We start from the raw sequence: 14,484 nt of genomic DNA, 5'->3' as shown, positions 1-14,484 counted from the left end.
TAAAAAAAAAAAAAAAAAATAGACTAAAAAATTAGTCAAACTTTATATCATTTGTTGTCAGATAAAATTATAACTCATTATGAACCGTCCTCATAATAAATGTTAGTGAACGTTTTATTACCAAACACATATTCATAAAAAATAAATCAAAAATGAAAAAAATAAATGACAGTAACGACAAACTATCTGTTTTATTTCAAGACAAAAATTAACATATATAAGGGATGAATGATAACGATGTAATTTCAATTTCAAAACATATTTTTTCCTTTAACTTCTTTCTTTCATTACCTCTTAGTATATAAGGTTCTACATTTTCTATTTTTGATAATGAATTATCATTCTCTTTCTAAAATAATAATAAAAATAAAAATAAGAATAATAATAATAATAATAGTAAACAACCAAAAGAACAGGAAAAACAATAATAAAAAAAAAAAAAAAATTAATAGATATTCAAAGAAAATAAAAATACAATTATAATTATGAGTCTTTCTAGTCAAGACGTTAATGAAAAGTCTCTAAAGACAAAGGCAACAGACACTGGTAACAGTGATAACCATGATGATGATGGTTCCTCTTTACAAGACTCTATTCAGTCCTATGAGTGGCCTGCCAATGCCAACGAAAACAATTCCCATAAGCAACCTGCAGATTTGGAATTACAAAATGTTGATACTCGACTATCGAGGCACATTACCCATATTTTAAGTGAAGAAAACGGGTCACAAAAAATCGAATCTTTAGCTCGTGTCTTGTCTACCAAGACCAAGAAACAATTGGAAAGTTTCGAGGTTAGAGAGGGGCTAGATTTTGATTTAAAACAATTATTAGATTATTTAAGACAGCATCAATTGGACCAAGGTATTATTCCCGGTGATTCTGGTGTTGCATTTAAGGACCTAACAGCCATTGGTATCGATGCTTCTGCTGCTTATGGTCCAAGTGTGTCGGAAATGGTCCGAGGATGGGCTTCTTGGCCTGGGAAATTGTTTAATAGAAAAAATGCAGTTCCCTTGAGAAAGATTATCCAAAATATGGTTGGTGTTGTTGAAAGTGGGGAGATGTTATTTGTTGTTGGTAGACCTGGTGCTGGTTGTTCCACACTGTTAAAATGTATCTCTGGTGAGACCGCCGAGTTGGTTTCTGTTGAAGGTGAATTTTCATATGATGGTTTGGACCAACATGAAATGATGAGTAGATTTAAGGGGTATGTCATCTACTGTCCTGAATTAGATTTCCATTTCCCACGTATTACGGTCAAGGAGACGATTGATTTTGCGTTGAAATGTAAAACACCACGTATTAGAGTTGATGGGATGTCGAAAACTGAGTATGTGAATTCTATGAGAGATCTATGGTGTACTGTTTTTGGGTTGAGACATACTTATGCTACCAATGTTGGTAATGATTTTGTTAGAGGTGTTTCTGGTGGTGAACGTAAGAGAGTGTCATTGGTGGAAGCTTTGGCTATGAATGCATCTATTTATTCGTGGGATAATGCCACAAGGGGTTTAGATGCCTCGACTGCGTTGGAATTTGCTCAAGCTATCAGAACAGCCACCAACATGTCTAATAATTCTGCCGTTGTTGCTATTTACCAAGCTGGTGAAAATATTTATACTTTATTTGATAAAACCACCGTTTTGTACAACGGTAAACAAATTTACTTTGGACCAGCGGAAAAGGCGGTTGCTTATTTTGAGAAGATGGGGTGGGTCAAACCATCAAGAATGACTTCTCCGGAATTTTTAACATCCGTGACTGTTGATTTTGACAATAGAACCTTAGAAATTAAACCTGGCTTTGAAGATAAAGTTGCCAAAAACTCACAAGAGTTTGTTGACTATTGGTTGAACTCTCCCGACTACCAAGAAGCTTTGCAGATGTATGACGATTATGTCAGTGCACATCCAGCTGATGAAACCAGAAAGAGGTTAGAAGAGGCAACAGCACAAAGGAAGCAGAAGTTTGAGAGTCAAAAATCGCAATATGTTGCCAATTTCTGGCAGCAAGTGTGGTATTGTATGATAAGAGGGTTTCAAAGAACTAAGGGTGATATGACATATACCAAAGTGTATCTATCTTCGTTTTTGATTAAAGGTTTAGTTGTCGGTTCTATGTTTTGGCAGATTGATCCCAAAAGTCAGTCTACGACTGAAGGTGCGTATTCACGTGGTGGTTTGTTATTTTATGTTTTATTATTTTGTTCTGTTACTTCTTTAGCTGAAATTGCCAACTCGTTTGCCACAAGGCCTATTATTGTCAAGCACAAGACCTATTCCATGTACCATACCTCAGCTGAATCATTGCAAGAAATTTTCACTGAAGCTCCAGTTAAATTTCTTGCTGTTCTTATGTTGAGTTTAGTCACATACTGGATTCCTAAATTGAAATGGGACGCAGGTTCATATTTCCAATACTTACTATATCTATTTACCGTTCAACAATGTACCTCTTTTATTTTCAAATTGGTTGCTACTTTGACTAAGGATGGTGGAACTGCACATGCTATTGGTGGTTTATGGGTTTTGATGTTGTGTGTATATGCTGGTTTTGTTTTGCCCATTGGTGATATGCATCATTGGATTAGATGGTTCCATTACTTGAATCCATTGAGTTATGCGTACGAATCGTTAATGTCTACCGAATTTCATGGCAGAGAGATGCTGTGTTCTAGTTTAATTCCTAGTGGGCCTGGTTATGAAAATGTTTCCATTGACAACCAAATTTGTAATGCATTTGGGTCTGTTGCAGGTAGTAAATATGTTTCTGGTGACACTTATATTTTGAAAGGTTACCATTACAAGTATAAACATGCTTGGAGAGACTGGGGTGTCAACATTGTTTGGACTTTTGGATATATTGTGATGAATGTGATTATGAGTGAATATGTGAAACCATTAGCTGGTGGTGGTGATTTATTATTATACAAGAGGGGACACATGCCAGAGATGGGTACTGAAAACGCAGATGCCAAAGTTGCTAGTAGGGAGGAAATGATGGCTGCATTGAATGGACCAGATGTTGATTTGCACGAAGTTATTGCTAACAAGGATGTTTTCACTTGGAATAACTTGACGTATATTATTCCATATGATGGCTCTACCAGAGTTTTGTTGGACAATGTTTTCGGTTACGTCAAGCCTGGTAAGATGACTGCTTTGATGGGGGAATCTGGGGCAGGTAAAACCACCTTGTTGAATACTTTGGCTCAAAGAATTACCATGGGTACTATCAATGGTGACATGTTGGTTAACGCCAAACCATTACCAGCTTCGTTCAATCGTTCGTGTGGTTATGTTGCCCAAGCTGATAACCATATGGCCGAATTAACGGTTAGAGAGTCTTTGAGGTTTGCTGCTGAATTAAGACAACCATCCTCTGTTCCATTAGAAGACAAGTATGATTATGTTGAAAAAATCATTTATTTGTTGGGTATGCAAAATTATGCTGAAGCCTATGTTGGTAAGACTGGTAGAGGGTTAAATGTTGAACAAAGGAAAAAGTTGTCTATTGGTGTGGAGTTAGTGGCAAAACCTTCGTTGTTGTTGTTTTTGGATGAACCCACCTCCGGTTTGGATTCGCAATCTGCATGGTCCATTGTCCAATTTATGAGAGCCTTGGCCGATTCTGGACAATCTATTTTATGTACTATTCACCAACCTTCTGCTACATTATTTGAACAATTTGATAGATTATTGTTGTTGAAAAAGGGTGGTAAGATGGTTTATTTTGGGGACATTGGACCAAATTCGTCTACTTTATTATCTTACTTTGAGCGTCAATCTGGTGTAAAATGTGGTGTCTCTGAGAATCCTGCTGAGTATATTTTGAACTGTATTGGTGCGGGTGCCACTGCTAATGCTAATTCTGATTGGAATGAATTGTGGCTTGGATCTCCAGAATGTAAAGCAGCTAAACAAGAAGTGGAAGACTTACACGCTAGGCTATCTGTCAGGCCGGTTACTGATGATAAAGAATTGTCTGGTAGATTTGCCGCTAGTTATGTGACTCAGTTAAAGGTTGTTATGTGGAGAACCAATTTACAATTTTGGAGATCACCAATTTATATTAGAGCCAAATTCTTAGAATGTTGTTCTTGTGCTTTGTTTGTTGGTCTATCATATGTTGGTGTGAATCATTCTATTGCGGGAGCTACCGAGGCCTTTTCCTCTATTTTCATGTTGTTGTTAATCGCTGTTGCTATGATCAATCAATTGCATGTTTTTGCCTATGATTCGAGAGAATTGTTTGAAGTAAGAGAAGCTGCCTCTAACACATTCCATTGGTCTGCCTTATTATTATGTCATACAGTTATGGAAACTGCTTGGTCTTCTATTTGTGAATTTTTATGTTACATCTGTTATTACTGGCCAGGACAATTTAATGGTAGAGCATCGCACGCTGGGTACTTCTTTTTGATTTATGTTATTATGTTCCCAATGTATTTTGTCAGCTATGGTACATGGATTTTATATTTTTCACCGGATGTTCCATCGGCTTCTATGATTAACTCTAACTTGTTTGCAGCAATGTTGTTATTCTGTGGTATTTTACAACCAAGAAATAAGATGCCAGGGTTTTGGAGAAGATTTATGTACAATGTTTCGCCATTCACATATGTTGTTCAGTCTTTAGTTGCGCCATTGGTCCACGGGAAGAAAGTTATTTGTTCTAAAAATGAGTTTAAGGTTATGGATCCACCCAGTGGTCAGACATGTGGTGAATTTTTAGATACATACGTGAATAATAACACTGGTTATTTGACCAATGGCGATGCGACTGCACAATGTGAGTATTGTCCATATTCTGTTCAAGATCAGGTTGTTGAGCAATATAATGTTAAGTGGGATTACAGATGGAGAAATTTTGGGTTTTTGTGGGCTTATATTGCTTTCAATTACTTTGCTATGTTAATCTGTTACTATATTATGAGAGTTAAAGTATGGTCCCTCAAAAGTGTTTTAGATGTTAAAAAATGGTGGAGTGGACCAAGAAAGGAAAGACATGAAGCTGAAAAGAATATTTTCAAAGAAAAGCCTGGTGATAAGGCTAAAGTTGCTTCCCATAAGGCATGATGTGTGACCTTTGTGATGCATAAAGCAAATTTTTTTTTTCTTGGGACTATTCACTAACAGTTTTTTTATATAAAGCATTTATTTTAGTTTAGTTTTTTTTTTATTTTCCCTTTTATTTTATCTTTAGTCAATTATTTTAATGTATAATTTTAATATTTCCAAATTTCGTTTTCAAACGTGGAATTATATGCATCTAGAGCTTGATTTATCATAATGACATGTCGATGACACATTGATTGTCGTTTAATATACAAGAGCTAAGGTTCTATTATTACTATTATCCTATATTTCTCCATTTTATCACACTGATTAGTTACGTGCATATTATCTATATATACATTAATGGAGAAGAGGGAATAACAGTTTTTATGGCAAAGAAAAGAGTAATGATTGCCATGATTTTTTTTTTTTTTTAAATATTAAAATGCTCTAAAGTAAATTAAATAAATATTTTTACTTAAAATAATTGCTTCGTAATAGCTTTAATAGTGTCAGAGTGCTACTTATCTAAAAGTGCTTGCTAATTATTTTCCAATAAGGATTTTTCCCCTTCATTACTTCGTTTGTCGTTAAAAATGCCTATATTTTTGTCATTCTCGGGCTTTTCGTTTACAATAGGAGCATCATTAACATTATTTTCATTGTTGTCAACAATATCATTTTTATCACACTGCTTTCTATTTTTACCAACATTATCATCAGGGCCAACTTCGTGTTCTTCTTGCTTAATATCATTATCTTTATTAGTTTCTGAATGCTGTGTACTCTTAGCAAAATTATTATCATTATCACTTCTAGCGATTTTGCTGAGATTACTTCCATCGCTACATGCAATAGTATTTTGTTCAGCTGGCATAACTGTTGTTCCAATGTGTTTTTTTTTAACGGCAACATCAACGTCGTCAATATTACTAGCATTATAATTCACAGTGTCACAATTGTCTAATAGTTTTCTGTCCCTTTTATTGTCCAAAGTAATAACTTCATCCCAGATTTTATCACAAATCTTTAAAAATTTTTTCTTATCCAATAAATTATAAAGATTTCTTTCATTTTTAACCTTAGAAGGATTATCATTATCAGTTATGATAACGTGTGCGTATGAATTTGATGTCATATCCGATTTTTCAAACTGAAATGAAAATACATCGTCAAAAATTTTGATTTCACCATATATAGGTGTTGTACTAACTGTTTTGGCAGTGTTATTGATACCAACATTCTTTTCTTCTTTTACTTCATCATCATCATCATTCATTTCCTTCTCTTTTTCTTTTTTGTTGGAGGTATGAGAATTATTTAATATTTTGTTTCCTTCATCTGCGTGAACTTTATTAACATTATAAGTTTTACCATTTATATTAGCACACGATTGTTGTGAGGTGGCATTAATTGGTGTTGAGGTCGTAGCACTACTATTAGGATTTTTAACGGCGTTATTACCGCTGTCCGAATAAGTGTTTTTATCGACAGCACCATTATTGGCTGTATCTGCCAAAGAATAATAAGATGGTGTAGCTGCCGGGGCTTGTGGTATGGACTTTTGATATTGTTGAAATGTACTTAAAGTATTATGTGGCAGTGGTTGTAATTGGATAAATGGCGTTGCCGTTGTTTGTTGAGGCGGTAATGCTGTTAATAAAGGAGGTGGGATTGCATTATAAAGTGGATAGTACGGTGGATAATAAAGATATGGAGTAGGCACAGGAATAATGGGTTGTTGGATATTATTATTATTATTAAAATTGTTTGAAGTATTATTTGCCGTCAATGGATGAAGCTGAGAATGATATTGTTGGTTGTGGTATGGATAAGGAAATGTTGTTGATGCTGCTGAATAGGTGGTATTTAAAGAAGGGTTTTGTAATAGGTTGTTGTTCTTATCGGTGGCAGTAATACTAAATTGTTTACCTTCAATAAAAACATTAGTATTATTAGCAACTGTATCATCCAACTTCTGCCTTTTAAATTGACCCAAGTATTTTACTATAGGTCCTTGTGGCTGTGATTGAGCAGCAATATTCTTATAGTACGTGTGATTTTTAGTATTGGCCGTTTTAGTAATATAAGTGTTGGAATATTGTGCAGCATAAGCTGGTGGTGCACTTTTGGGATTAAGCATAGTGCTATCATTAGTCGTTGTTAAAGTTTCATTATCTATCCCTTTTATGTTTATAGGCGGAGGGATCCTTGATCTTTTTAATGAACTTCTATTGTTGTTAGAAGATAGAGTTGGAAATGGGGTATTGCTTGTAGTACTGGAAGCACTATCATTGTTACTATCACTATTAACGTTGGATTTATTATTGGTGGGTGAGTTTGTATCAGGTGCGGTATTTCTGGTATTGCCACCAGTACTAGTGACATCGACATCACCTAAGTTATTTGATTGTTGAATACCAGTTTGTTTAGCTATAGTTTCCCTTTGTTCTTTGGCAATATATTTTAGTCTATTAAACATTTCATCATTTATTTTAGTAGTTGGTAAACCTGGAGATATACATTCTAGGCCTAGTTGTTGTAAAGATTTACTTTTTTCCGTAGTATCTGGTACAATCAAAAATTGTTTAGAAGTTTTAATTGTTTTGGTAGAAATGTTTTCGTTATCCTTTTTATTATTGGAGTTATCAATAATTTTAGGATTGGTATTGGTATTATTAGCATTACCAGATATATGGATCATATTAGTAATATTCATATCTTTTGATTTATTATTATTATAAGCAGTAGTAGTAGGAGTATAATTGTTATTTGACATCAGATGGGAGGGTTTCTATATTGTTGGTTTTTTTATTATTATATAACTTGATGGAAAAATATAGGAAACAGAATTAAAAAGGTTGCTAATAAACAAACGGGGGAAAAGAAAAGAAAAAGGTTAGGCAGCTTTAAATGTATAAAATGAGTCGAAACAATTGTTGCTGTTACATTGTTTAAAAGATATGCGAAGAGGAAAAAAGCAAGACAAGACAAGACAAGAAAAGACAAGACAAGAAAAGACAAAACAAAACAAAACAAAACAAGACAAAATAAAACCTCAAAAAGAAAAAAGAAAAGAGAAAAGGATTATTAAGAATGATAAATTATAATTACAGGTATAAATAATAGGTTAATATGATAGAATTTTGTTAAAGTAAACAAACAAAAAAAGATTATTTTTCTACGATTGAATGTTAAATGTAATAAAAACGTTAATCAAAGCAATGATTTATATAATATCACAATGGAATTTTAATTACATAGAAAATATAAATAAATAAATAAAAAAAAAATGATTCCATTCTTAATGTCCGAGAATATATTATTATAGCTAGTCCGAATATATCCTACTTTCCCCCCTCTCCTCCCCTTTTTTTTTTTCTATTTTTTACAAAAATTAGAAAATATATTTATATATCCTCTCTTTGTCAATTAAACCCTCATAGAAATAAATTATTGTTTATAACTTACCATAGTAGAAATTAAATTAAATTAAATTAAAATAAAATAAAATAAAACCACACAACACAACACATGTCAGAAACAAGAAGAATTTTATATGCAAACCAAAGAGTTAGACCTCGGGTTCCAATTGCATTGGTTAAAAAATTTAATTTGCCAGTTGAAATAATTGACCCCGAAGATAAGGAATTCAATGATGGAGGTATTTATGCCAAATTCTTTCCTTTGAAAAAAGTTCCATCATATATAGAATTAGATAAGAATACCAATGAACCTATCTTTATTTTAACTGAAGTAATTGCTGTTATTTTTTATCTATTGGAAACTTTTATTGATGAAAATTCTTCTTCTCCTGAATTATTAGCTTTTGCCAAGTCTTTAATCGAACCAGACAGCACCACCACATTGAATAAGATTCAGTACAAAAGCTCTATTTTGAAATGGTTGAGTTTAACCAATAGTGACTTTTTAATTACTTTAGTTGGTGTTTTTAACCCCTTAAGAGGTGTAGTTCCATATAACAAGGAGTCTGTTGATTCTAATGCCGTTAAAGTCGACAAAATAGTTTCTGAAATTTTTGTTCCAGCCTTATCTTCAAACAAATATTTATTAGGCAAAAAAATCACCATAGCTGACTTCTTTGCAGTTGCTTGTTTTACTAGAGGTTTTGACTATGTTTTTGGTAAAGAATGGATGGCTAAATATCCCGTTATTGTGAATTGGTTCAATGATGTTAGAAAGCAAGATGGCTTTTTAGTTGATTTTTACAAAGATTTTGAATTTATTGAGAAACCATTGGAACCACCAGTTAAAAATTAAGGATAATTATAAAGTTATACCTAGTTGATAATTTTCCTTGTCTTTATTTTATTTTAAATAATCTAAGCTAAACAATGGATATATATATTTCCCGAGGGAATTTTATTTTTTTTTTAAAAAAAAAGTAAATTATAATATATCTTTTAATTACAGTTTATTATCTCTTTATCTTAGGCTTTTTTTAAAAAAAAAAAAATAAAAGGGCCAAAGGAAAAAGAAAAAAACATTTACTTTCTTAACTATCAAGCAATTAGGTTCTATTTTTCCTTATTTAATATTTGGAAATATGTTAAGGTAAAATAATTGCAGACAGTACTCTTCTTTTAGTTGCAATTAAAGATCACATTATCGAGAAGATAAGAATACAAGTTTGTTTCTCTTGATTTAGTAGTCACATGTTATGTGGTTATTTTTCTTTTCGCTCTTTGATTCCTTTTACAATAGTATTACATAGTTATCTATATAGCTTGGCTCCCTTGTGATATATCTGTACCAAATACGGGATGTAATTATATTGCCACATATACTATATGCCATAGAAACTTCTATTAGTTGTCTGGTTCAACTTTACTGACTCAATACATTTGTTACCGTTTAACTTTTTAGACGAAAATTTAGGATTTCCAAATATAATAAAAAAAAAAAAAAACAAAAAAAAAAAAAAAAAAAAAGATAAGATAACAAAATGTCTGGATAATACTAAGAATAATTAACATTACAAAGAATTATGAAAAGTTTTTTAAAAAAAAAAAAGAAGCTAACATTGCTTAAGTATATATACATGTGTAGTTACATACCTTTTCCCGTTTCTATTTCTTTTTACCTCTTCTTTAGATCGGCTAAACTGTTTAATCATTGTTCCTTTTATTAATTAGTATAAAGTAATTGAAATAAGATAAAATAAATAAAATAAAATAAAATAACGTTCAGTATTCCTCATATGTTTTTTATATTATTTTTGTTACCATTCACATTGCTTGTTTATAACTACATTATCTATCCGTTATTTTTAAATCCTTTAACTGCTTTACATTTACCAGGCCCATTTCATTATAAATTATCAAAGCTTTTCATTCTCAATAAATTTAGAAAGGAACAAGGTAACTTGGCCATAGATGATTTACATAAAAAATATGGCCCAATTGTACAAATTGCACCAAATCATGTGTCATTTAATAACATTGAAATTTTAAAGAAAATTTACTTGCATGGCAATTATCCAAAGGAATATAGCAACAGCTCTTCCTCTTTTTCTCCTGATAAGACTGGCTTTTATTCCAATTTTGGAAACTTTGGTGAGCGCAACTTGTTTAGTACGGGCAACAGTAAAAAACATATTACTTTGAAAAAAAAATTAAGCAAATTGTATTCCAAAACATTTGTTATTAGTAAACAACAGGATATCCAGGAAAAAATTAATAATGTTGTTGAAGTTATCCTTGAAAATAGAGGGGAGCCCATAAATGTTTATTCGCTTTTTTCTTCGATGGCAATGGATGTTGTATCTGGATTTGAGTTTGGTTATGAGGGTGACAATAGCACAGACTTTATTAAAAAATCGACTCACACTAGCGTCGGTGTTAACGGTCGATTAGAAAGTCAATATAATGTTTTTCAAAGCTTTAGAGATTCGAGTAGTATGTGGTTTTATGTCACTTGTTTACCTTCATTATATGAAATTATGTGTAAGATATCTGGATTAGACAAAAGTATTCAATTGGGAAGGGACTGGATCTGGGAACATTTACAAAAATGCATCGATAATAAAAATAAGAACGAAACAAATATGATTAATAGTTTACCTGAATCGTATACTTTGCCCCAAATAGGTAGCGAAATTGCTGATCACATTTTAGCTGGTCATGAAACAACAGGGATAACGTTATCTTATATATGTTGGGAATTATCTAGACCTTCTAATATTTATTTACAACAAGAATTAATCAAGGAGTTGAAGGAAAATGAAACATTGTTCACTATTGAAAATAAGATAAATTATGCTGAAATTGACAAGTTACCGTTATTGCATGCCATCATACAGGAAGCGGGTAGGCTGCATGCTGCCATCCCAGGCATTGAACCAAGATTTGTTCCCAGTGACAAGCAATTAATTATTAACGACGGTGCAATTATCATTCCAAGTGGCACTATGGTGTCTTGTCAACCATACTCAATCCATCGTAACCCTAAGATTTTTGATCCTAGCGGAGAGTATCATGTCAATAGTTTTTATCCAGAACGTTGGTTGCAATTTGAGAATGAAACAGAGGCAGAATATCAAAAAAGGATTAGAAATATGGAAAGAAATATGATGAATTTTGGTCAGGGGAATAGAATGTGCTTAGGAATGCATTTAGCTTTGATTGAAATGAAAGCTTGCCTAGCTTCAATATATGGCACTAGCAACAATGTTCATTCCAAAATTAGCCCTGAATGGTGTCCTCATATAGCCAATGATTCTAAAGTTGCTAAAATGGGTTACTCTGATATGCCCATTAATAGTAAAGCAAGCGATAACTATGATATATATCATAAATTATCTGATGTTGATAAGATGAGAATGGCCGATAGTTATACTACCAGGCCTCTTTTTGATGAGTGCTGGTTGACATTTAAATGAATTTTTTTTTTCCCCGTCCCCCTTCATATGTTATTTTATGTATAATTTTCTCATTTAATGATTCGATGTGTAATTTAAAGTATAATCAGAGTTTATATGATAGAACCAGAGAGGACCTAACCGCTTTGGTTATCCTTGCTCGGAGATATCCTTTGTTTATATCCAGTAGTGTTGCATAATAACAATAATAAAAAAAGTTTCCGGTATTATCGCTTATTTTTTTTAATTTTTTTTTTTTTAATTCAGAACACCGCGCAGTTTTTTTTTATTTTTTTTTTTTTTTTTGATAAGATCTAAAAGTAATTAGCGATGAATTGGTAATAAAATGTACAAAGGTTTACCATAGAAATATACGCATTGTTTCTTATCTAAAAAAGAGAACTGAAAAATTATAATAAAAAATAAAATGAAATAAAATAAAATAAAATAAAATAAAATAAAAGTATATAGACTTATGAATAGAGAAAAACATATATAAATAAAGAACTCATAAAAGGTCAACAAGAAAAAGTTAAAAACATCAGAGTAGGAAAGAAAAAGAAAAAAAAAATAAATTAAAAAAAAAAAAAAATAAAAAAAAAGAGGTAAGCACAAGTAAGAAAGTTGCCAAATCTTTTTTCTCTAAGAAAATGTTCTCGAAAAATAAAAACAACACCAATTCATATTCCGTCCGTCCAGATCATGCGATTACTAGTACCCAAGGTGCTAAGATCCATGATCCATTTGCCACTGAAAGGATTGGTCAACATGGTCCACTGTTATTACAGAATGCAAACTTAATTGAGTCCCTAGCTCATTTTAACAGAGAAAGAATTCCAGAAAGAAACCCACACGCTCATGGTAGTGGTGCCTTTGGTGTTTTCAAAGTTACAGATGATATTTCTGATATCTGTGGTAGTGAGATGTTTGATACCGTTGGCAAAGAAACTAAATTGTTAATTAGATTCTCTACCGTTGGTGGTGAAAAGGGATCTGCAGATACTGCTCGTGACCCTCGAGGCTTTGCTATTAAGTTTTACACAAAAGAGGGAAATCTAGATTGGGTGTATAACAACACCCCAGTTTTTTTCATTCGTGATCCAAGCAAATTCCCACATTTTATTCATACTCAAAAAAGAAACCCTCAGACCAATCTAAAAGACGCTAATATGTTTTGGGATTTTTTGACTACTGAAGAAAATCAAGTTGCTATTCATCAAGTGATGATTTTGTTTAGTGACCGTGGTACCCCAAAATCCTATAGAAATATGAATGGGTACTCTGGCCATACCTATGTATGGACCAATAAAAAAGGAGAATGGCATTATGTCCAAGTCCACATTAAAACAGATCAAGGTATTGAAACTTTAAATAATGAAGAAGCTTCTAAATTAGCTGGCCAAAGTCCAGATTACTGTCAACAAGATTTGTTTAATTCTATTGACAACAAAAAGTATCCAAGCTGGACAGTTTACGTTCAAACTATGACTAAAAAGGAAGCTGCTGACTTGCCATTTTCCGTCTTTGATTTAACTAAAGTTTGGCCTCAAAAACAATTCCCACTACGTCGTATCGGGAAAATTACCTTAAATGAAAACCCAACAAATTATTTTGCACAGGTAGAACAAGCTGCATTTTCTCCATCGAACACCGTTCCATATCAACAACCAAGTGCTGACCCAGTTTTACAAGCCAGGTTGTTTGCTTATCCGGATGCTCATCGTTACCGTTTGGGTCCAAATTTCAATCAAATTCCTGTTAATTGTCCATATGCTTCTCAATTTTTCAATCCTGCCATCAGGGACGGTCCGATGAATGTTAACGGTAATTTTGGTAAAGAACCAAATTATTTATCTACAGACAAAAAATATGTTTTTGGTGATAAATATGAATTAAACAAACCTGAAATATGGAGTGGCCCTGCTATTCCATATCATTGGAAAACCTCTCCAGGTGACATTGACTTTCAACAAGCAACTAACTTGTACCAAAAGGTTCTAAGTAAACAACCTGGTCAACAAAAAGCATTAGCTCATAACGTTGCAGTTCATGTTGCAGCCGCTTGTCCAAAAATCCAAGATCGTGTTTTTGCTATGTTTTCCCGTGTTGATAAGAAATTGGGTAATGATATTAAGGAAGAAACTTTAAATTTGGCACCAAGATCCAGGACTAGCAAATTATAGATATATATATGTAAATATATATTGCGTGTATAAGAAAGGGCTCTTCTTACAGAATTGCGTATTTATTTATTTATTTATTAAACTAAAATAACGATAAAGTTAAAAACAAAATAAATTAAATTAACTTAAAACTTAAAAACAACAATCTTTATCGTAATTTTATTTTATCTTAATTTTGCTTGACACGTATGGTTTTTTTTTTACTTTTTCTTTTTTGTACTATAAAATTTGTAAAACTTATTAGATTATGCTTTATACTTTCATGTTTGCCCTCATTTTTTTATCCAATCATAAAAATCCTGCAAGCTGTCCTGCGTGCATATCAAATATATATATGTGCATATACATCATCTTAACTGCT

The 14,484-nt window shown here is 32.3% G+C and overlaps 5 protein-coding genes across 5 annotated transcripts; 4 read left to right on the top strand and 1 right to left on the bottom strand.

Annotated features, from left to right (window-relative positions):
* Positions 1-485: 485 nt before the first annotated feature.
* On the top strand, positions 486-5,081 carry SCDLUD_001966 (uncharacterized protein; the record flags this gene model as incomplete). Its single annotated transcript, XM_046081551.1, has 1 exon — positions 486-5,081. The coding sequence occupies one exon, from the start codon at positions 486-488 to the stop codon at positions 5,079-5,081; it is 4,596 nt and encodes a 1,531-aa protein (XP_045936081.1).
* A 520-nt stretch (positions 5,082-5,601) lies between these two features.
* DIG1 (Dig1p) lies at positions 5,602-7,839 on the bottom strand (the record flags this gene model as incomplete). The annotated part of the gene is made up of 1 exon (XM_046080851.1): positions 5,602-7,839. One exon carries the CDS (start codon positions 7,837-7,839, stop codon positions 5,602-5,604), a length of 2,238 nt encoding a protein of 745 aa, XP_045936080.1.
* Positions 7,840-8,594: 755 nt separating this feature from the next.
* CAM1 (translation elongation factor EF1B gamma) lies at positions 8,595-9,341 on the top strand (the record flags this gene model as incomplete). Its single annotated transcript, XM_046080852.1, has 1 exon — positions 8,595-9,341. One exon carries the CDS (start codon positions 8,595-8,597, stop codon positions 9,339-9,341), a length of 747 nt encoding a protein of 248 aa, XP_045936079.1.
* A 940-nt stretch (positions 9,342-10,281) lies between these two features.
* Positions 10,282-11,961, top strand: SCDLUD_001963 (uncharacterized protein; the record flags this gene model as incomplete). Its single annotated transcript, XM_046080853.1, has 1 exon — positions 10,282-11,961. The coding sequence occupies one exon, from the start codon at positions 10,282-10,284 to the stop codon at positions 11,959-11,961; it is 1,680 nt and encodes a 559-aa protein (XP_045936078.1).
* Positions 11,962-12,590: 629 nt separating this feature from the next.
* Positions 12,591-14,123, top strand: CTA1 (catalase A; the record flags this gene model as incomplete). The annotated part of the gene is made up of 1 exon (XM_046080854.1): positions 12,591-14,123. The coding sequence occupies one exon, from the start codon at positions 12,591-12,593 to the stop codon at positions 14,121-14,123; it is 1,533 nt and encodes a 510-aa protein (XP_045936077.1).
* Between the last annotated feature and the right edge of the window lie 361 nt (positions 14,124-14,484).

The sequence above is a fragment of the Saccharomycodes ludwigii genome, chromosome II, assembly GCF_020623625.1.
Source record: "Saccharomycodes ludwigii strain NBRC 1722 chromosome II, whole genome shotgun sequence".
In the NCBI taxonomy this organism is placed as follows: Eukaryota; Fungi; Ascomycota; class Saccharomycetes; order Saccharomycodales; family Saccharomycodaceae; genus Saccharomycodes; species Saccharomycodes ludwigii.
Note: the sequence above shows the minus strand (reverse complement) of the source record. Positions and strands in the feature narration are given on the sequence as shown.